The sequence below is a fragment of the Vigna angularis genome, chromosome 1 (assembly GCF_016808095.1).
Source record: "Vigna angularis cultivar LongXiaoDou No.4 chromosome 1, ASM1680809v1, whole genome shotgun sequence".
Taxonomy (NCBI): Eukaryota; Viridiplantae; Streptophyta; class Magnoliopsida; order Fabales; family Fabaceae; genus Vigna; species Vigna angularis.
In genome coordinates this window covers 18,926,793-18,951,295 of record NC_068970.1, presented here as the reverse complement: position 1 = coordinate 18,951,295, position 24,503 = coordinate 18,926,793, and the positions used below count along the sequence as shown (strand labels likewise).

General features: G+C 34.4%; 2 protein-coding genes across 2 annotated transcripts; one reads left to right on the top strand and one right to left on the bottom strand.

Moving 5' to 3' along the window:
- Positions 1–7,156: 7,156 nt before the first annotated feature.
- Positions 7,157–10,795, top strand: LOC108323509 (PI-PLC X domain-containing protein At5g67130). The gene is made up of 9 exons (XM_017555987.1): positions 7,157–7,207; positions 7,324–7,446; positions 7,695–7,832; positions 9,110–9,208; positions 9,302–9,605; positions 9,688–9,911; positions 9,995–10,081; positions 10,330–10,482; positions 10,727–10,795. Exons 1-9 carry the CDS (start codon positions 7,157–7,159, stop codon positions 10,793–10,795), a joined length of 1,248 nt encoding a protein of 415 aa, XP_017411476.1.
- A 1,701-nt stretch (positions 10,796–12,496) lies between these two features.
- Positions 12,497–21,810, bottom strand: LOC108323519 (nicotinate phosphoribosyltransferase 2). Its single transcript, XM_017555998.2, has 15 exons — positions 21,264–21,810; positions 20,867–21,014; positions 20,328–20,447; positions 20,097–20,231; positions 19,950–20,011; positions 18,901–18,976; positions 17,966–18,067; positions 17,223–17,330; positions 16,297–16,355; positions 15,097–15,271; positions 14,202–14,336; positions 14,016–14,114; positions 13,337–13,445; positions 12,813–12,925; positions 12,497–12,736 (listed from the first exon to the last, which is right to left on the bottom strand). Exons 1-15 carry the CDS (start codon positions 21,416–21,418, stop codon positions 12,659–12,661), a joined length of 1,674 nt encoding a protein of 557 aa, XP_017411487.1. The 5' UTR covers positions 21,419–21,810; the 3' UTR covers positions 12,497–12,658.
- Positions 21,811–24,503: the final 2,693 nt, after the last annotated feature.

The following is a 24,503-nucleotide window of genomic DNA, read 5'->3' as shown; positions in this document are numbered from 1 at the left end:
TGAACCACTAAAAAAACAACAGCCTTTAAGAGGGTAACAAAAATGAAAGTATTGAATACGAATATGTATCACGCTACAAATCTAGAAATTCATCACCTCTAGCACTTAAACATAAATCATTCTATTACAAAAAGATAAATGGTAGCAACACTGTCTCCACTGCTAGCAGAAATTTGTTAGAAACCACAAAATTGTACTCTTTAGAGGGAGTAGCCAACATAAAACTAACTTGGTGCTGACCAATTACATAGTTACCCAATTCAGTACTCTCTTGAACAACATTAACCACTAACACTAACAACATTTACATGAAGCATTGAAGAAAGAGGCAAATGAGGCACCCCATTAACCCACGATGCTCAAGCTCTAATCTTTTGCAAGTAAGAGATAAAAATTGTATAAATTAAAGAGAGAAAGGAAAGGGGATTACTTTACAGAACATGAGTAAGGACGAGGATATGAGAATTGGGAAGGGGAGGAAGTAGAGACTTTGGAAGGGAATTACAGCAGCACAGGCAGCACAGGCAGAGACACAACACAGAGAGGTAGAGGTCGCAGTGGAACTCTCCTTTGTCGACAGGGTCACAGTGGCAGCGGCCGCGCGTAATCTTTGGAGCTCTCTTTCGACGGCAACGTTGAAACGCAAGCTAGGTCGTAGTGGAACTCTCTCTCACGCTCACGGTGGACAACGCTTAGGGCACGTTTTAGGAGTAATTGAAAAATTGAAAACGAAAGAGGGAATAATTGAAAAATTGAAAATGAAAGAGGGATGGATAACAGTTCTAGCAGTTAACTGAACTGAAAATCTTATAAGTTCAGTTTTTAAAAACTGAACCATAAAATAGTATATTTAAGTTTTAGTAAAAATGGATCAGTTATTTTTAGTATAATATAGTATAATTAACTACAGTACAGTACAGATCAGTAAATTTTGCCCAGCCCTAGATATATCTTGAATTGAGAAAAAGAAAGAATTTGAAAAGTATTTACTGTGGATATCTCTTACAAGTAAATCTCAATCCAGTAAAAACAAGAGTGTTAAGTTGTTTTGTTTTTGGATTTTGATGTTGAGTGTATGTGAAAGCAACCTTAGGTGACAGAGAATGACAAAATAGAAGAATATCAGAGAAGAGAAAGAATAAATGCAGAGGGGAAACTTTCTATTTTTTCTTCCTGTCTCTTTCCCTACAATACAGTGCTATATATGCACTTAGTAATAACCTTGCAGTACTAATCATTTGCAAAATAAAAGAAATATTAGGAACTTTATCTTTCATTTCTTTCTAACGGTTTTCCCCTTTTTACGGGAAGGTGTGATCACAAAATCCTTGAGGTAGTGTGGCTGGCGTGGAATCCTTCTGGTATTTTCCTCACAGTCATCATCTGTTGTAACTGCTTGGTTTTGATTTGTAGTGGGGCCTGTATGTGAAGTGGTTATTGGGCCTGTAGGTGAGTCAAGTAATATGGGTCTTGCAGTCCTTACATCCCCTCCTTGATCAAGAAGCACCTTGTCCTCAAGGTGAAATTGTTGTTGGACTTGAGACCAAGATTCCCAACTTGCTTCTTCCAATGGCAAACCCTTCCATTGGATCAGTACCTGAATATCGGATGTGGGGAAATCAGTATTGCTCTTCCAATCCACAATTGCAACTGGTTCCAGAATTGGTTGGTGATCCTCAATGATAGGTGGGAGGGATAGAGGAGATGACGGTAGTGGCCCCTTGTGAGGACGGAGGAGACTTATATGGAATACATTGTGAATTTTGGCAGAAGGTGGCAGGTTTACTTCATATGCAACTTCACCAATCTTCTTGGTAATTTGGAAGGGACCAAAAAAACGTTTCATAAGCTTTGTAGTGGTTGCACCGGTAACAGTGGATTGTCGACGTGGCCGTAGGCGGATATACACCCAATCACCTACTACAAAGTGTAAATCCCTACGATGTTTATCTGCCCAATGCTTCATAGACGACTGGGCTTTTTTGAGATTAGCTGCTAGTTTCTGAAGTATTGCAATACGAATGGAGAGTTCGGATTGAGCAGCTGCATTGTTTGTGTCTTCGGAAAGCAGGGGAGGAATTAGAGGAGGTTTTCGACCGAACATCACTTCAAAAGGAGTGAAACCGGTGGAAGCATTGACGGAGGTATTGAAATTCCATTCAGCCCAAGAGAGAAATTTACCCCAAAGGGATGACTTGTGATGAACAAATGATCGAAGATACTGTTGTAGTACCTTGTTAGCCACCTCTGTCTGCCCATCCGATTGGGGGTGGTATGCTGTGGACATTCGAAGCTTGGTGCCACTGAGTCTGAAAAGATCTCTCCAAAATTGACTCAAGAATATCGGGTCACGGTCGGAGATAAGGCTGCGAGGTAACCCATGATGTTTACAGACAATGTCAACAAACAATTGGGCCACGCTTGTAGTAGTGAAGGACTTGGGAAGCATACCGAAGTGTGCCCCTTTTGAAAATCGATCCACAACCACGAGAATAGTAGTGAAATTCTTATAAGGAGGAAGACCAATGATAAAATCAAGTGACAAATCCTCCCAACAGTGTGATGGAGGAGGAATCGGCTGGAGTAAGCCGGCAGGGCGTTGAGTAGGCAACTTCGTCTGTTGATAAACTGTGCATTGCTCGACAAATTGCTTGACATCTTTGCGAATGTCGTGCCAATAAAAAGAGGACAAAATCTTGCTCAATGTACGGGAGATGCCCGTGTGGCCTGCTACAGGAGTGCAATGAAATTCATGGAGGAGCAATGGTATATAGGAACATGTGGATGGCAGCCAAATCTTATCCTTGAAGATAATGAGGCCTTCCTGGATCGAATAATGAGGATAGTCATGTGGAGCAGTAACGATCTTGTCTTTGAGAGTAACAAAGGCAGGGTCATGTTGTAAGGAGGACTTGAGGTCCTGCAGAAAATCCAAGTGGGGAATTGTCAATATAAGAAGGGACGTGGAAAGAGGTTGAGCTGGGTCCTCAATGCGTGATAGAGCATCGGCTGTAGTGTTGGTCTTGCCTGGTCGATACTGGATCTCAAAGTCGAAACCTAACAACTTGAAAAGGTAATTCTGTTGTTCAGGTGTGAGAACCGTTTGAGATAAAAGTTCCTTGATCGACCTTTGATCAGTTTGAATCACAAAACGACGTCCTAAGAGGTATTGGCGCCACTTTTGAACAGCAGAAGTAATGGCACATAGTTCCCTAATGTAAGTAGAAGAGTTGCGTAGCTTAGGACAGAATTGCTTGCTGAAATAGGCAATTGGGTGACCGTTTTGCGAAAGGACTGCTCCCATTCCAATTCCCGAAGCATCTGTTTAAACAGTGAACACTGAGTCAAACTTAGGAAGAGCTAGGACAGGTGAAGCCAGTAACCTATTTTTTAGGGTGGTGAATGCAGCGTGGGCATTATCGTTCCACATAAAGTTGTCCTTCTTTAGGAGATCAGTGAGAGGTTGAGCAAGGGAGGCGTAACCAGCAACAAATTTCCGGTAGAACCCTGTTAATCCCAAAAAACCTCTAAGGGACTTGACTGTATTGGGGGTGGGCCAATTACTGACTGCAGCCAATTTAGCAGGGTCTGGTTGAACGCCTCTGTCGGAGACCACATGACCGAGGTACTGAATAGACGAAATGCCGATGGTGCATTTGCTACCTTTCAAACGAAAACAATTGGAGAGAAGTAGTTTGAAAGTGGTTTCTAAGTGATGTACATGATATGTCAGTGTGGAGCTATAGACCAAGATGTCATAAAAAAAAACAATGATGAAACGACGTAAATGGGGTCTAAACAGATCATTCATGGTAGCTTGGAAGGTAGAAGGGGCATTGCACAGTCCGAATGGCATGACCCGAAATTCGAAATGGCCATTGTGAGTCCTGAATGCGGTTTTCTCTGTATCAGCTGGGACCATGAGGATTTGGTGAAATCCTGAAAAAAGGTCAAGTTTGGAGAACCACGAGGCATGACCAAGTTCATCCAGAAGCTCATCAACGGTAGGGATTGGGAACTTATCCTTGATGGTGGCAGCGTTCAAAGCCCTATAGTTAACGCAGAATCGCCACGTTCCGTCTTTCTTTTTGACGAGAAGCACCGGGGAAGAGTAGGGACTATTGCTTGGCTTAATGAATCCTGAGTTAAGCATTTTCTGTACTTGATTTTCTATTTCTTGTTTTTGGAAATGTGGGTATCGGTAGGGCCGTACGGTTATGGGAGGAGTGTTTGGGGCTAAGGTGATTGAGTGGTCTGTGGTGCGTGGTGGGGGAAGGGTTGTGGGGGTAGAGAAGATGGTTGAGTATTGGGAGAGAAGGGATTGAAGAAGTGGTACGGTGGTGGAAGGTATGATTTGAGATTGGGATGTAAGCTCTGTAAGTGGGGTAGTGGGAAAAGGGTTGTGATCAAGTGTTAACTGAAACAGCGCTTCAACCCGGTTGGTGTTGTGAAGACGACGGAGCTGATGGGCCGATATAGGGAAAGGGTTTGGGCCAGAATCCCCATTTAACTCAACGAGCTTCTCATGCCAAGTAAACCGCATAAATGGACCATTGTAATCCATAACAAAGGGACTGATCATTGAAAGCCAATGAACACCCAAGACTACATCAGTGCCCGATAGGTCCAGTGGGTACAAGTCGATGGAAAATTCATGAGTGTCCAAGGTGAGAGTTATATTAGGACATAATGAAGAGCAAGGTAAAAAGGCACCATTACCTACCATCACCCTTAATGGGCTTGGTGTTGGCTGAGTTGGTAAATGAAGGAATTGGGCCACCTTGTTCTGAATAAAATTGTGTGTTGCTCCACTATCAATCAAAATTTGCACTGCATAACCCTGAATAGATCCTGTAACCCGAAATGTTCTTGGGGACCATTGACCTGAGAATGCATGGAGGCTTATAAGACCTGCCTCTTGAGTGATCTCCTCTGAATTAGGAATGTCCTCCGTGGACGCATCCTCCGCACCATCCTCTGCGTCGAAGATAGTAAGCAATAGAAATTGTGGTTTGCAACGATGACCCCTAGTATAGCATTCATCGCAATTGAAACAAAGATTCTTTTCTCTGCGAGATTGCATTTTGGCTTCGGTTAGCTTTTTAATGGGAAGTTTGGTTGTAGGTGTGGGAAGTAGCGGTGGAAGTGTTTTGGCAGGAGAGGGTGTGTTTGGTGGAGGTGGGGAAAATGGTGGTGGACGGCCAAAGCGGTTAAAGGGTAAGGGTGATGAGCGAAATTTTTCGTCGTGGAGCTTGGCTAAGGCAATGGCATGAGGGAGATCTGGGGGTTGTAAGGCGGTGACCTCACGACGGAGATTGGGCTTTAAACCCGATAAGAAACAGCTAAGGTAAAAACTCTGTGGGTAATCGGAAATGCGGTTGGCCAAGGTTTCGAAATCTGAAAGGTAATCTTGAAAGGTGTTGGTTTGTGTGAGCTTACAGAGTGAAGCAATGGGGTCATCGAATTTGGAAGGGGCAAATCGCAGTTCCAATGCGCGAATGTATGAGTCCCAAGATGACAATAATCCATTGTTGAACATCCACTGGAACCATGCAAGAGCTTGGCCTTCAAGATAGAAGGAAGAGATCTGGATGCGTTGATCAGTAGGGGTCTGGTGATAATCAAAAAATTGATTGACTTTGAAGATCCAGCCAAGAGCATCAGTGCCATTAAAGGTGGGGAGGTCAAATTTGAGTGGTCTGGATGGGAAGTGTGAAGGATTGGGGGGCGGCTGGGATTCGAGGACTGTTGTGCGGTTGGCTATGTCATGAAGGGTGTTGGATAGATTGGCATGGGAAAGGAGTAATTGTTCCAGTTTGACGTTAAGTTTAGTGAGCTCATCATGAGGAGATGCGGCCATGACGATAAGTCAGGATCAATGAAAGCACCAATTGAAAGCAACCTTAGGTGACAGAGAATGACAGAATAGAAGAATATCAGAGAAGAGAAAGAATAAATGCAGAGGGGAAACTTTCTATTTTTTCTTCCTGTCTCTTTCCCTACGATACAGTGCTATATATGCACTTAGTAATAACCTTGCAGTACTAATCATTTGCAAAATAAAAGAAATATTAGAAACTTTATCTTTCATTTCTTTCTAACGGTTTTCCCCTTTTTACGGGAAGGTGTGATCACAAAATCCTTGAGGTAGTGTGGCTGGCGTGGAATCCTTCTGGTATTTTCCTCACAGTCCTCATCTGTTGTAACTGCTTGGTTTTGATTTGTAGTGGGGCCTGTATGTGAAGTGGTTATTGGGCCTGTAGGTGAGTCAAGTAATATGGGTCTTGCAGTCCTTACAGTATGACTGATAACATTATTTTGATACAAATATTTTGTATTCTTCTCCTTTTTTTATTATATTAGTATCTTTTTAGTATTCAAAATTTATTTATTTTTATTGATTTAATGTTTCTATGAGGAGTTGGTGCATTGCTAATCCCTATTAGTAAAGATTTTTTTATGCACTAGACCAAATTAAGATTTTTCCTTCACCAGGGTTTTTCGCGTTAAAAGTTTGGAGCCTATTGATTTTGTTTGCAAGTGTCTAATTTTCAATCTTAATTTTTAATATTTGATGCACCATTATTGCACAATGTGATTATGATAACCTGTAAATATAAACTATATTTATATAAATAAAAAATAAATGTAAACTTTGTTTTAACAACGAAAATACAAGAATAAATAACTTATATTGTTTTTTTTTGTTCCTTGAAAGCTTAATTGTGTAACTAAAGGTTAGAATCCAATATCTGGAATTCCCTACATTTGCTCTCCCCAACAAATCAATGTGTGCTGAGCCCAGCATATATAAATTGATGAAAGCATAAAAGGTGTGAATTTTTTTGAAAAGGATCGTTGAAGGAGGGAATTGCAGAGGGAGCGGGGATATAACATCCTCAATGTTCATCGTCTCTCAACCCTCAAACGCAAAGAAAAATCTGGAAAACCTCCGTCAACATGAAGGCATCATTTATATCTTCATCTCATTTTCAATTACATTTAATAATCAATCTCTTCATTTCTAGGTCCATGCAAATTCATATATATATATATATATATATATATATATATATATATATATATATATATATATATATATATATATATATATATATATATATCTTCCTTAATGCAGAATCAAAGCCAAGTGAAAATGGTAGTTCTTTTGGCACTCTCCCTCGTTAATGGCTTTTCGTGCCTGAAGGTCTATACCTAATTATTTCTCCTATGATTAATTTAAAGCATATAGTATGAGCTACATTTGCAATGTTATTGAATAAAATTAACAATGATCGTGATTAGTTTCTTATTGAATAACAGCTAGGAGAAACTTGTGGGTCTCAGAACAAATGTGACGGTGGTCTTAATTGTGGAACATGTCTTGAAAATGGGAACACCCGCTCTAGATGCGTAAGGACCCAACCTATTATCCCTACTTCCAAGGTACATCCACTTTTACATTAAAAAAATTAAATATTAATCTAATTATTAGATTTGTCTAGTGTTTTGTTTTTCATTGGCAAAAACAAAAGTTTGAGATAATAAATATTTGTGATGTGAATTTGAATATAAAAAGTATATTTTTAATTAAGAGATGATCCTAAAAAGAATTGTGTTGTGTGTTGTTAATGGTAATTGAAAGGATGATTAGGTTAAATAGAGGGTGTAATGTTGTTGTGGAGTTGTTATAGGTGAAAGGTTTGGCGTTCAACAGATATTCATGGCTGACAACTCATAACTCATTTGCTCAATCTGGCGCTAAATCGGAAACAGGATCAATCATAATAACCACCACAACACAGGAAGACACAGTAACTCAACAACTCAACGTGAGACTTGTTTCTCTTTTCTCTCACCCCCCATTTTTATTCTCTTAGCTCTTTTACTATTCTTTACTTACACTACCTTCCATTTTAATTTTCACACCACAACATTTCACGTAACAAATCTTATTCTTTAAAATTCTATAAATTACATCTTAAACATTCTTCAACTTACGTTTTAAATGCTAAATATTTTCTTTTTTTTTTGGTTTCATTAAAGTAAAGAAATATCATACTCAAATAATTTTTGTATTGCCAAACTTAAGACTGCAATTAACTTAAACAAAGTCCACGGTTTTTTTTTTTTTTACTTTACTTCAAACTTCAAAATAAGATAGGGCATAGAAGGAAAGAAAGTTAAGTAAATTGATAAACGATCACACCTAGATCTAATTATAATTTTGATCCCTTATAAATTTTCATTTGATCATGGGTGGGTTATCGAATTTTTATTTTCCTCTCTATTGTTTTATGGTTTAATAAATTTTTTGTTGATATTTTAGATTACCACACAAAGCACTAAATAAATATTTTTGGGGATAAAATGTTATTAGGGACAAACATAATAACAGTTTATTAGGAATAAAAAAATCTTATAATTTGTCATGGATTAAAATATATTTAAGTAATATTATTTTATTATAAACCAAATTCTCAATCATATGTACACAGTTTTTCTTTCTAAATTTTTGTTCACTATACTTCTTTTAGTTAGGTAAAAATATGTTTTATTTGTATCTAACTTACTTTATAGCACATGACCCCATCAATCTAACTTGGAAATCCACCACTCCTAGAGATGTTTTTAAAAAACTTGTACAAAATAAGAGAATGTGACATACATGAGTCCATATTTTCAAAAAATTAATATACTTAAAACAAGGGCGTCCTATAAGATAATAATTTAATTGAGTGAAAGAAAGAAGAAGCAATTCGTTAACTTTGGTAGTATTTTATCCACATTAATCAAAATCTTCAATGAATTATCCCTAAATATAACGTTAACTTAATAACTGTGCCAAATGAAGGTGTTCAACATTACGAGACTTAAGAGACTCGATTTGGGTAAGTGTATATTTTTCCATTCATTCCTCATTTGGATATTAATATTTTGAAACGCAACAAATTTTTACACCTATTTAACATTATTTTTTATCATCTTTTTTTAATATAAATACAAAAATTCATTTTTCATGATTATTTTATTCTTATAATCAGAATGTCTTTTTGTGTAAAGAGTGTTTGTCTTCCTCATTTCCACTGCGTTATGATTTTATGCACAGAATGGAGTTCGTGGCCTTATGTTAGATATGTATGAATTTAACGATGACATATGGTTGTGTCACTCCTTCGGAGGCAAATGTTACGAAGCGACGTCGTTTGTAAGTGCTGGAGTTACCTTACATATATATCTGGTAAATTTTTTGTGAAATGTAGAATCTCTAATTTGTCTGCATATAAACCATGCGTGCCAGAAACGTGCTATAAACGTGCTTAAAGAAGTTGAAGCCTTTCTGGCAGCAAATCCATCAGAAATTGTGACCATCTTCATTGAAGACTACGTGTCATCACCGACGGGGATTTCAAAGGTGTTTAACGATGCTGGGTTGACCAAATACTTGTTTCCACTGTCGAGAATGCCCAAAAACGGTGAAGAATGGCCAACCGTCGATGACATGGTTCAGAAGAATCAACGCTTGCTTGTTTTTACCTCTAAATCATCTAAAGAAGCTTCTGAAGGCATCGCTTATCAGTGGACATACGTTGTAGAAAACCAATGTGAGTTTCATAATTTTTATTTTTGTTTTTGTCAAGAACCCTAATATCGTAGGATTGTGTATGGAATCTGATTAATTTTCAGATGGAGATGGCGGAATGGTAAATGGTTCTTGTCCAAATCGTGGAGAATCTCCAGCTATGAACACGAAATCAAGGACATTGGTTTTGATGAACTATTTTCTGAGTAATGCTAATGCAACTTCGACTTGTGCTCACAATTCGGCTCCATTAGTTAACATGCTGAAAACTTGTCATGCTGCTGCTGATAATCGCTGGCCGAATTTCATTGCCATTGACTTTTATATGGTATTAAATTACTTTAATATTGCATTTCATTAATTTCATTGTTTTCTGAAAATACTTGCATTGATAATATATGTACTTGAAAGAGGAGTGACGGAGGAGGAGCCCCTGAAGCTGTTAACATAGCCAATGGTCACTTAACCTGCGGATGTGACAACATTGCCTATTGCAAGGTTACCATCTTCTCTTTCTATCTTACATCCATTAAAAACAAACAAAATCAAAATTTTAACTTTCTTGCCATATTCTTTCTAAGGCATATGTTATATATGCTAATATACTTCCATTTACTATGATGACAAATATTTATTACACTGGTTTTAAATTTGAAAACTAAGTGTAATACATTCTAAAACTTACAAATATTGATAAAATAATAAGCCAGATATTGAATATATTGTTTTAAGGAAAAGTTATGCAGGAAAATGCCGCATATGGAACATGTGATGTGCCTCCAATTTCTCCACCGCCACCGGCGGCTGCTCCTCCGGTCGCCGTTGTAAAAAATGCAGAGCCACCGGCGGAGGAAGAATTTCATGTGGACACCCCTCTCAAGTTGCTGAAATTTTTATGGGTAATGCTTCATGTGGACCACTTTCTTGATTTGGCTAAAACTTTAACAAACCAAATTACTAACACTGCTTAAATTTTCAGAATTTGTTGCTAAGGTTGTATCATGACCAAGATTGAAAAGGCATCTTCAAAATACATTAGAGGAAGATTATAGTTCGTGGGAACATATTTGAGGATTTCTTTTAATGAATTGTGTAACTAGTCCATTCCTCCTTTTCATATTTCTGGTTATTTTCGTTTGGCAGGTTTCTAGACTTTATGTCTGGTTTCTAACTAGCTACTACATGGACATAGTTCTCCATCTTTTTGTGTAAAACTCTTAAGCTTATAAACCATTTCCTATTACAAAGTAAATATTAACTAAGATATATCTTCAGTGAATTGTTCACTGGTTCTTCAATTTCTTGCTTGATTTTATAATTTAAACTACTGCCAAACCTATTCATATGTTTTGATCATATAAGTATTGTAAAACAAGTTAGATTTGTCAATTTAACCTATATGTAACCATTATTTTAATGGATTGGGTTAGGGTCTTCTACCACCAACGTATTTTGACCCACACGTTTGTGAAGAAAACGTACTCATGAGGTTAAAACTCCATAATAAGATACATTCTTTCACTTTTTAATTAAACATTTTACCAAGATTGAACCAAGTGAAGAAGGAATTGACAGGTAAGATGTGCTTGAAAACAATTTCAAAAACCATCATATTAATCTCGTCTTTTCTTCTATGTTTTCTATTCTCTTATAAATTAAGTGTGTATTTTTTTTATCTGAAGTTAAAACACTTATTCTATGATTTTTCTATTGTTGATTATTTTAAAATTAAAAGAAAGAGGAGAAAGAATAACTCATTAGTAACATTTAGTTTAAATGTTGATTTATGTGTGTTATATTTGATTAAGTCATGTGTATAACACACAATAAAATCAATTATTTAGAGTTTAGAAAGTGTGTAATAGTTAAGAAAAAAAACCTCAATCTATTATTTCTATTTTAATTTAATTTACCCACAAAAAGAAATGATAAAGAAATTTTTATATACTAGTGAAAACATATACACGTACATGTATGTTTATTTTTTTGATAGTAAAAAATAATAAAATTATTATTATAATTATTGTTATTATTTAATTATAAAATTAAATGGTTAAATTTTAAAAACCGTCAATTAGAAAAACATGGTTAAATTTAAAGAAATCATCATAAAATTGATAAAATAGTTATTTTAATTATAAACAAATTATTTAAAGGATAAAATTAAAAAATAAATATAAAAAAAAGGTTTCAAATTGTTTCTAGTTTATGGATTATCTTCTCTTAATTATCATGATAACATTCATTTTTTTTTCACCTTTTAATAAGAAAGCTTAAAAATACATTGCCTCTGAATTAAGGGGTTGAAGAAACTTTAGTTCATAATATAATTACATTTTTATGTCAATCCTATTTAAGAATAACAAATAAACTCATTCTCAAGAATATTTTTTGAATTGGTTTCATTTTAATAATAAATTTCTACATATTGATTGAACATGAATATGTTTCAATTAAATATGAAGATGAGTATATATATATATATATATATATATATATATATATATATATATATATATATATATATATTTTAAAAACATAATTTTTTTTAAAATTTTGATCAATTAATCCAATTTAATCTAATCGCTCAAGAATAAGTTGGACTGAATTGAATTTAACCTTAAAAAGTATACGAAAACACAACTTAATCCGATATTTTTCTGGTCGATTGAATAATTTATTTATCTAAATCGTATTCACCCTACGAACACACTACTCACTAATTTTGTGTGATGGAGCGATAGGATAGAAAGTAGTGGTGTAATAGAGTGATTATTTAAGATTTCTTTTCATGGGTGATTTGTTCATAATTCAGAAATTGTGAAACGTGGTTAAATTCGGTACGCAAAACGCCTTAAAGAAAACATTCACATTCGCGTATGAAGTTTAACTAAATAATAAGATTGCAAAGCATTGAAATAAAAGATAAGGATGGTTTATTATTATCAAGACCTGGAAAGAATAATGGTTTTACCATCATAAATATACAGATAACTTATTTTGGAAACAGTCATAACGCATAGAATACATTACAATATCAAGAAATTTCTTCCGACTTTTTCTTCTTTTGCCTTATTACTGTAGCTCCCCAACTGGCGCCTCGTTGAGCCACAGGAAATGAATGAAGTCGTATAATTTTGCACTAACACTGACCTACTTATGATAAAAAAGAAAAATCAATCAACATGAAAACAAAAGCAAAATTGTGAGCATGGTAAAACTTTTTGACCTTGTATGGAGTTGGGTTAAGTCTCCTCATGTGGTCAGGTCGCATTATCTCGAGTTGCTTGATGCACCGCTCTCTAATGTCTCTCAGAGCTGGTAAAGTATCTTTCTTTTCATCTTCAAAAAAGAATCAGCAACATGGTAAAGAAAAGAAAAAAAATGACGGCCATGAGCAGGGTAATGAAGTGGCAGGTTTACAAGCTACAATACACTTGGCTAATTACGAATCATGGGATTGTCCTTACAAAGGATGTAATCTCAGATAAACAAGATATATTCACTGTATGTGTATGTATGGATAGATTGTCCCCTAAATATTTATAGAAAAGATAAATAATAAAGAAAATATTTTTCCATAAGCTAAAATTTATTTATAAATAAATTAAATTGCAGAAGCTCTTCTATACCGGCTTCATATTTTTTGATAAGCACACTAGCTTAGCTTCATATTAAAAGATTATTTCTTATAATAATATCAATAAGCTATTACTGATCACCATGATAGTTAATAATTAGTTCTCTTCTCACCTGAATTGCCTGGCCAGTAACACCTTAAAAGCTCCTCGACTTTCTGCGGCACAACGTATGCTCTCTTGGATTCTTGAAAGGGATGTCGGCACAGGATTCTTTCTCCCACCTACAAATCAAAGATGATAAAATAATTGTTATGCCTTATTTTTATACTAGCAAAACCAACTCGCATCGAAGCAAGATTGACAAGCCAAGAGGATGGAACTTTACATTCTAAGAGCAATGAGAGCATGTTGCCAAGTAGTAGGTCCATTATTTGGATTTATATTATGAAAAAGGGTGAAGAATAGCAATTGAGTATGGTCAAATTTTCCAGAACAACAATATTGGAAGTTCTATCAAAAGTTGCCTCTACATTACTAAGTACGCATTCAGTTTTGTCATCTAATCCGCCCACAACGAAACCCATGACTGTTTTAGGCACTTCATCAGTGTGCCTAAGAAAAATCACTTCAATGCTTAGCTAATACAAATAAACAATTACATGCTTAAACAAAAACATGACAGTTTCTTCAGACTTGAGACTACTACTCCAAGGCGACAGTCCTAAAAAAAGAAATCTCATTCACCAGAATCCCAACTTGGCAAGCTAGTGAAAACATACATAAAGCCGTTACTGACAAGTAAAATTAACAACCCTGACTGGAGGAAAGGGTGTAAAACATTGAAATAATACCTTTGGAGGGGGCTCATTTTCTCCAGTCATTATGTCAACCAGGGGATAACCTTCTTTTCCATACAACCTATAGCATCTCTTTTTACATGGAATAGAGACCTAAATACAGACAAAGAAACAGAAAATATAAAAAATAAATATTAATCAGACGATTACACTATCATGTTCAGTTTAGAATGATCAAACCTTTGACACATCTTCAGAAAGTTTGATACGAGGTTGATTATTTATTTCAACCAGCTTGAAAACAACACCTAATGCAGCTTGAGCGTAACACGTAACCAGATAGGTACCAATTCCATAGGCATCAACCTCATGACCCTGTAGAGAAAATGCCATACAATAAAATATTTATGACATGAAACTACATATTCTTTGTGTAAATTTATATAAAGTCTTGGCGTTTTCATTTTAAACCTCAACACATCATCACAAAAGATTAATACATATAAAATTCCTATCGAGGGATTCCACCAAAAGCCTAGATATGTAGATGTAATAGATGTGAGCAATTTACAATGAAAATAAAGTATAAACTGATGAGGCCCAGAGAATGAGTGGGCTTCCTCAACCTCTAGCCCACGAAGGTACCAAGACACGGTGGGGGAAAAGTATACGTGAGAAAGAAGAATCCAAGGGCTGAGGTGGCAGGTAGTTAGAGGAGAGAGAAATCGGGAGGGGAATAGAGAGATTCTATTTGTATTCAGTTTTGCTGAATGTTGGGCGAAGGCGGGATTTTGGTTGAGAGAGTAGAGGAACCGTTTTGTGTTGCTCTAGAGAGGAGCGTAGCTCTGGGTGGGATTTGTTATCCTTCTATTTCCTGTTTTTGTTAACAGAATAATACATACATCAGCGTTCATTTCATTCCTTTCTTTTTCTTCAAAGCTTTTAAGGTGTGGGTCTGTATCAATAAACCAACAAATAATGTGCAATAGCTATAAAAGAATTTCATGTAACACTGAAATTACTCAATGGGAACACATCTACGCCGAGCAACAAACACAGACACTGCTCAATTGTTAGACTGATTGAGAATCAATAGTTCAGAAATAACAAGTTCCAGTTTGCATTGACTAATTACCTGTTTGTTTAAAGCATCTAGTGTTTCCTCATTGAGGTCATTACTTGCAGTGATTGCCAGATTCCCAAATTCAGGCACTCCAAATTCCTTCTCAATATTGCGAAAGAACTTCCTGACCTCACAAGACAAATATGCAAGGTCACCAGAGTCCAATCTAATACCAACTGCTTTGTATCTGCACGGTACATCATGAAGGCTCAGCAATGAATGGCAATTATGTGATTCTTTGGAAATGATGTCTTTTTTAAGGGAATGAACATGAGGGTACTAAGAGACTAGTTCAAGCCAAAGGTATGACTCCCTTAGTTCCCTTTTGTCTTTTAAGGTTCTTTTACCGGAAAGAAATATAATAAATTTTCTTGATTCTAATAAAATAGTTGTATAGTTTTCTATTTTACTCCATTCTCTCTCAATCTAACACTATAAATGCATGTGTAAATTATTTAAAAATTAATGTAAGGGTTAAGGGTATAATAGGAAAAAAAATAAATGTTATTCAAATTCTTAAAAGGAACAATTCTTTTCCAAAATTAAGACAAAAAAGAACAGAGGGAGTGCAATTTATTGATTATAGAACAGGATGCGAGAAAGAAGAGATCTGCAGTAAATTAACAACAGGCTGGTGTAATCTTCAAATTGAAAATAACATTATAGCCTACATATAATCTAACATTATTTGCCAAAAGGAAAAAAAAAATAATACAAGCACATGTAAAAAGGATTCTCAACGAACAAGATACTTGCAACAATATACACCACAGTTTGCATAAAGAAATTATGTAACAGCAAAAGCAGGGCAATTGTCTAATAACCGAGGAAACATTATACATAAGCAAGCCCATTTGATAAAATTTTCAGGAAAATTTTGCATTAATGCTAAGAAAAACCAACCAACTGCAACTACGAGTTTAGATATTGAATCCAGTACATCCTAATCAAATCCAAATGAGGATTGCCATTACATCCATACTTCTAGACTGGTGGCTACTACTGCTATTAATTCCTCCCAGAACATCTATGCATATACTACCACATAATATAATATTTCATTCATTTGGAAAAGAAAACAAAACTTTGTATCCCTACCAACTAGGAAACAACAGGGACGAGGGAACAATCATTACAATAGAAATTCATACTTTTGTATAACTTAGGGATACAGTCAGATATAATAACAACATGAAATACTTCCTGACATACCCTAAGTCACTGAGAGCTAATGCAACTGCACAGAAGTTAGGGATTCCACTTCTTATCACCTGTCAACCAATGCAAATGTAATGATCTGAAGAAATTGCTGAACTCGTAAAAAAAATAAAAAATGAACCTATGAAAAAGCAAACCCGTCATTTGATATAATGACATGACATAATAACTGATATAACAGTACGTACATTTGGAAAGCTTAACACTTTCAACGTTAACGTATACAATAAAATAATAGGCAGGCAGAAGTTGGAGCGCAATGAGTGTTGCAATATTCAAGAATAAAATAGCTATGGCATCACTTATGCACCTTAGGTATGATTTGCAACACTATTCACCCAGCCTGAACTTTGTACCTCTGTTGCATAAAAACGATCCATTCAGTAGAGTTATACTCTATTTGAAAACTGAAGGCTCACTGACCAGTGATCAGTGTCTCTGAGTATTGAGCACAGCACTACCCACCCCATCCACACATCTGTTAAACACATAACTAATCTAAATCTTAATATAAAAGGAGATAATTCATGTATGTGGTCCATGTGCTTATGCATCTGTCTTTTATTAATTTGCAACTTAAAGTATATGCATATCCTAGGAGCAAGGGCAAATAGGGGTTGGGTTACCTCTAATACCTACACAGATTTATAAGCACAGGACAATTCACTCATCTTCCCAGTTATCTAAATCACCTATCACTTGCGTCTCAAAGTCAAATTGAAAAAAGATCCCATAACTGATTCATTTTTAGCTTGTAACTTTTATTTTTAGTCACACCATCTTCATCGAAAAACCATAACTAGTTCATAAGACATAAATGAGGGAAAAACAAGATTTACCCACAATCATCGGACATTTCCAGGTATAATAGATTATATATAATGATGGTTATTTAAGAACTAGAAAATCAGTATACTTACATCATACGTATCTACAAGGGCAAGAAAATTATCAGGAAATGCCAATGCATACGATGTGAATGCTGCCAACTCGCTCTGATTGGTCTCACCAAAAACACCATTTGATAACTGCAGAGAGGGAACACATAAGTTATTCACTGGTAAATCCATCTTTGATTTTGTGAGAGCGCAAATGCTAAACAAACAACGGAGTGATGGCTTACAGCATTGGCATGAAATGTTTATTCTTTTTTTTTTTCAGAAAGTGGGGAAAAGTTTAGCACACATGAAAATCAATATCTAAAATACCTATATCATATTAGGAATGACCTTATTTGATGTACACCTATTCAATAAAGTTCTATTGTCTTAATTTTCTGGTTATCCAGGCGATAATATTCCGACTTCATACGAAAAATTTAAAGTGGAAAATAATTTTTTCCTGTGTAGAATGTCCTTTGAAGGATCAAAACACTCCTTAATCCATGTATGTCAATCGCATAAAATAATATCATGTGTAGCACAGTTACCCCAAACCTTTTTGTTAGGATGACAGCATTCTGGGAATGCTTTCTACACCAACTAATGGTGAAAAACCTTAGACTCAAAGCTTGAATAAAACATGAATCCACCCAAAACCTTGCATGGAGACTGAACACACCATGCTCCCCCACAGACATAAACACACCAAAAAATAGAAACAGGAGATAATTCAACTATGGCAGAATAACAACATTAAGGATGTAAATGTTGTATCATGGCACCTGAATTTTGCTCAGCCATGTTTGAACCTCAATAACAAAATCATCACACGTACTTGAACCATCTTTTCTGCGAAGTGACTTGTCTGAAATCTCGTCAAGGTTCTGCACAAAAGTACACAAAAAAGAGTAAGCAAACAAAAAAATAACAGAGTGCCTCATTTACTGTTAGCATATAAATTACAACAAAACAATCAACACAAATCACATATAAAGGCGGCTAGAAATTACAAGCCAGATTTTGGACAGAAGCTCCAAATTTATAAAAAATGGGATCAACAAATCACAGGTTCAGGAAACAACTACAGGGTAAGGCTGCAACAACTCTGCTCCCTAGATTCCTGGGCAGGGAGTCTTTTGTGCACTTGGCAACTGTTTTTTAAGGGGACCTGCCTTGGTGTTTCATAGTTTCATTTGGTCAAAGTCAAAAACTCAAAATTTGAATCTACAGGATCTGATCTGACTGCGTATTATTTTGGAAAATGAATAGGAAAAAACTTTCATATGATCCCTTTGAATTCTACAATTGCAATTGTCAGACTCCAATCTTGATCTACAGTGTAAATGTTTTAACTTCCTAGACCTACGTTTTTGTAATCTCAAATGAGGTTCATAAATGCATATGAACAAATTGAAATGACTTTAATTGTTATGACTTAAAACCATATTCACACTGAACTACATAGCAGTGCCTCTTCACTAATCAGTATATTCTTCCAGGACAAATTTCCAACTATCTTTCTTATAACAAACAATCACATACAATTTAGTGCCTTTAGACATGTTGAAAGGAAAAATTTAAACAGAAACTATATTCTTTCATCTATATAGGGGATATGTATGTATTATATTTTACAAATAACAAGCGTACTTATTGGAAATTGTTTACATGATCATTAACCAAATATGTAACATAATTCAGTAAATTGGTTACGCACCATGTAAGAACTAACGAATGCATGGGAATGAGTACCACGAAGCGGTATCCCGAATAACTTTCCAGCTGCAACATTGCTATTGACACATGAAAAAGGCAGTTTATGAAAGAATCAAGCATAGAAAAAATCAGAAACAAAAACATTCACCAAACTAAAATAAAACAGCCAACCTCCCCCTTCCCTAAAATGATATTTTTCCCTGATCATTCAATTTGAGCATACAGCCCCAAAATCTAGGATTATAATATGAAACCTCAGTGACTTTTGAGTTATTAAAATCTCATATCTTACCATTTTGTGCAAACAAAGTCTGACTTGATCAAATAAAATTGCAGGTAAATAACTTCACTTATCACATATAAGTAATGGGTACAAGGGAACTAGTGTAGGCCATCTCTCAGTATTATGATTTTTTTTTGTTTGTCTACTCTATCAAGTTGTATTTAATTTTAAGTAGTTCATTATTCCTAGGGTGATTACAATGATAAAAGATAAAAAACAGAAGTGCAAATAACACTGAAAAGGAATAGCAAACTATGGGTTCTTTCCAAATCAACAATCTACAAAACTTTGTAACCAACAACTCTATGGAATCAAACTTAAAACAGTAAGAAAAAAAATAATAAATAATTTCAAGTTCTGTACTGCACTATGAAATGGAGCTACAGTCATAAGTTATTGTTTGGAAACTGATGGCGTTATTTATGTGACAGAAAATGGACCACTTGATCATGAATTTACCAAAGTTATTTGAATCATGCTAAAAAAAATTCTAGCACATGGGAAACATTTAGCTTAGATCCAATTACAATGTACAAACTAACAGACCATGTCACAAAACCATGCCCTTTCACCAAAATCACAGCAAAGATAGTATCTTTGCTGTGATATATTATAAAATATCCCAATTTGAAACATATTTAATTAACACTAACAATTACACTATAGATAAATTGGCATTGAGAAGACTTTAGTCTGCGAAACCTCAAGCATGACATCTGTTCTACTGTACCCACCATGCTAGAACTAAATTGCTTAATTGATAATACCTTGTTGCATCAAATCCACCAACATAGCAGTACTTTGATGCTCCTATTCCCCCATCAGGCCCCTAAATTAAAAATAAGAATCTCTTTTAATGAATATCAAAGAAGCTAAGTTATCCCAAAATTTTACTAATTAAAAAACTACATAACCTGAGCCCTCCGCAATCCAAACTCCAGAAGAGTTTTGGATTTTCCAGCAACATGACGATGCCTTGCAGCATTAGTAGAAACTAACGATGCATAATTAATTAGATTCACAAAAGGTGTTTCCAACAATTGAACAACCTGAACAATATGACAGTCAATTTAATTAATAAATTGGTCATCTTTGAAAGCAGATCAGTATTAAAGTATGGTAGTTAATGGCGGACAAGTACTCACAGCAATTGGGCCTTCAACTCTCATCAGGGGAACCTTGGGGAAAACAACTGTTCCCTCGGGAATAGCATACACCTCAACATCAGAACAGTCAACTCCTCTAAGATAGTCAAAAAATCCATCCTAGATTTAATTGATTATTATTAACATGTCAGAATATTTCCAAGTGCGAATCTAAATAAAACTGCAAGCAGTATTAAACTTTCCACAGAATTAAAGCACACCCAACTACCGGCCATATTATTTCAGATTTTCATGGCCCAATTCTTTTTTTTAAAAAGAAACAAAAACCTTCAACTCTTTCTATCCTTTAGATATCCTAAAATTAGATTCCAGTATGTCTAGTTTAAAGTTCTGACACAGATGACATTAAGGATAAAGTTTCTGCTTTTTACCTACATCATTTCCTATTATTGAAAATAATGTTACACCTAAATTCCCGGTAGACGGAAACTTCAAATCTTTACACTTAAACCACCCAACTAACCACCGTAACAAAACGAGGAAGTTACAGCTATAACAAGTATCATAATTTACTTTACCTCACAAGAGGAAGATAAACTTTGCCTGACAAAATCAATCTCCTCCTCAGTGAGCTTGAAATTAGCTATGAACCTTATGCACTCTTCCAAACCAGCGAAGACGGTATACTCCCCACCGAACGGATTCTTCCGAAAATACAAATCGAACCTGAAAGGAAACACGATCCAATATTCTCACAAACACACACATGCATTCCAACATTAAAACAATGATTAAAACGCCGAAGAGAATAACCATTATGCAGCCACAGATAAATCAAACACTATCCCAACAGAAGACAATGAAAGCACTCAATACAGCAAAAGCACAAAACGACAACTATTATTCGCAATTTCACGTGCACTTCATCGGCAAGAAAACGCAAACGAAAACAAAAAAAAAACGACGAATACTGACACGGCACGTTCTTGATGCTTGCCAGCTTTCCAGTAGGCGTAAGCCATGGTGAATTGATAGAGATCCGTGAGCAGAGGCGTAACCATCGGGTTCGTAGGTCCATCTATGACGCCACTGGAAGGCTTCTTGTTTGCTCCGTTCTCCTTCGCCTCCATTAGGGTTCTGGCGCTCGTGCACTCTCTGCTGCGACAATTAGTCCTTGTGTGGTCTCTGTTTTTAGTGTTTCGGTTTTTAGTTGCGTTGGGTTGGTTTAATTTATCACCTCGCGCGCGTTCTACTTATATAGTTGGTTCGGATGCAAGCGTGAGCGTCACGCACGAAAAGGGGAGCTGCGGCGAAGAGAGGAGAGAGAAAGTGGCATATACTTTCTTATAACAATACTTCTAAGCAAGTCCTTGGTCCTAAGCCCAGCCTATTTGAACTTTGAACTTGGATGAAGGAACCAAGAACAGAGAAAGCTTGAATAAGACAGACAGAAGCAGGTTGGTTAGTTGTTGTGTATTCTTGGGGCCAAGGTGCAGTGTTCGTTGCACTGGCAAAAGCCAAAAAGAGGTTAAAAAGCTTTAGCAATCTTGTTTTATAACTTTCTACAAAATATATAAATCTAATCACCCTGTTTAGGAAAAACATGTGCTCTGTTACTATCACTGTAAAATAGTTTATACTATCAACATAAAACATTATATTTGAGGTAATTATTATAAAAAAAAAATCTATACAGTAATGTGATTGAGTAAAATATGAAAAGCTTGATTAATGCTTTCGTTTTTTAAAGTAAATATTTAATTGTTTTTAATATATTTTTATTTTTAATTTTGTTGGCAATGTTGTTCCTTAAGTGAAATCGATATTAATGTGTGCTTTGGTAAGTATAAACATCTTAAACTTTTTTCTTTTCTCAATTTAAAGAAAAAATCCTTTTTTCTTCACTCCACCCCTCCATTTATGATTTCTCATTTTCTGTACAACAGCGAGAGAGAATCAGCTTCTCATCCTTGCAAATTATTTCTAGGTTATCACTTTTCTCATCCTCTTCTCTTTAGTCTCCTCTAGAAAAAAAAAAAAAAACACAGCTTTAGATTATTCAAGCTCTTTGTTTTTTTCTTGTTCAAGATTATGCTGTAAAATTTCGAAACTCACAAGTGTCAGCCACGTTTTAGTTTAAAGATTTGTGCGCTGACCCTTGAAAGGTTCTATTTTTTAAAAGCTTGGAGTAGTTCTTACTCATAAGCCATTCATTGGTCCAATTTTTTTTTTCTCTTTACAAAATTTCAAAGCTTTTGTTATTTTCTACCCTGATACTATTATTTTACATCCAACAAATAATTATTTTTACATTATTTTACTCCTTAATTTTTTTTTTCCTTTACAAATACAAAAACTGATTCTTTTTTAATAAATAAAATACCTCTAAAACTAAATTGTGAATACTTGTACTCTTTTATTGTGGTTATGGTATTATTATTATAGCGGTCTAAATGAATCATCTTAAATCATCGAATCTTATATTAGATATGAGTTACGTTTTAGATTAGTTATTAGAAAGAAGTTATATATATATATATATATATATATATATATATATATATATATATAATTTTAGTCTAACACACATAAGATATTTGATATCATTTTTAACTCAAATTCTTAAAGCAATGTATTTATAGATTTTTCATTTTATAGTGTTTGATTTTATTTTATTTACAAAATATGAAACTTTTGACTCACATTCACACTTAAATTATTCTTAATAATTTCTTGATAAATAATTCGAGTCTTTAAAGATCTAAGCATCTCTAGTTTTTTGATAAGCACACACTTTTGTTGTATAGGTGTGAAAATGAAAAAGCTAGAGAAAATGATAATGAAAAAGAAGATGAAGAGGTGGTGGGATAAAAAAAAAAAGGAAATGAAGGGATAAAACATTTTACACTTACCAATTCGTGTGAACATCAAATTAACATAAGTGTGAACATTCCATAATTTTAAAAATTGAGACTAATTGAAGAAAGAAAATGTATTAAAAAACAACTAAATATTTGTTTTTAATATAAGGATAAAATACTAATTAAACCGATATAAAAAATTTGTTATTAATGTATATAATATTTTTATTCTTCCACTAAAGTGGTTATTTTAAAATAAGTATTAAGATAATTATAAGTATTAACATAATTTGAAATAAGTTTTTTTTTTCTTTGTATAGTGGTCTATTATATAATTTTAGTAGTATATTTTAAATTATTGATATAACCATATTAAATCAAGATTTTATCATAATCAAATATGATATTGGAGATAAAATATAAGTAAATATGGTTTTATCTTTAGGTAGTTATTAGTTAATTTGTCATTAATAACTTTTTCATAAGATATCTTAGTCATATTCTAAGTGTATCAAGTTCAGTTAGGTATCCAAGCTCCTAATTTCGAAATGTGAGTAGTTTGTATTTTATGTGTATTACCTCTTTGATTTTATTTTATTTTTTGTTGAGGTATTTGTCGCTATGCTTGAGTTTAAAGTTACCACTAATTAATTTTCTATAACAATGTGTCATTTTATAATAGATTTTTTGTTTGAATTAATGAAGTAATGACCATATATGCTATCACAGAGTAATAATTTTCAATGCAATATTCTTAATTAAATATTTCTATGGATCCCAAAATAAGAAAACTTATTGAGTTGCAACATTTTATTTCATAAAGCTTGTACTAAAATGTTATCATCTCTCTAAAATAACACTTTAGGTACTGTTCACCTCCTTTATATGTTCAGTTTTTTCTAAACCATGTTTAAAACATTCTTTTCCACCACTAGTCTAAATAGCTCCCTCGTGCCAATCGTTCCTTAGTTGAAAAGTTTTTAACTTAAGGGATGTTGTTAATCTTCGATTTAGGGCATCTATTATAAATGTTCCTTTTGATATCAGGACTTGACAAAGATGAACTCCTCCATCGTTATCGTGATAGCAATTTAGATCATTAATATATCTAATTAATTAAATTACAACTAAAAGCATATATTTAATAAATGTTTATTTTATAGAGATCATAAATGATATTTGTAAGACCCATGAAAAATATCTATAATAGTAAATTTTAGCATTTTATTAATAATAATAATTTTAATGGATAGAAAATATAATTAAATAGAAAATTATAGTAGAAAAATTAAAATTTTTGATATAAAATTTTAGTAATTCTAGAAGGAGAGTCTCAAATTTTTGATAACTTATT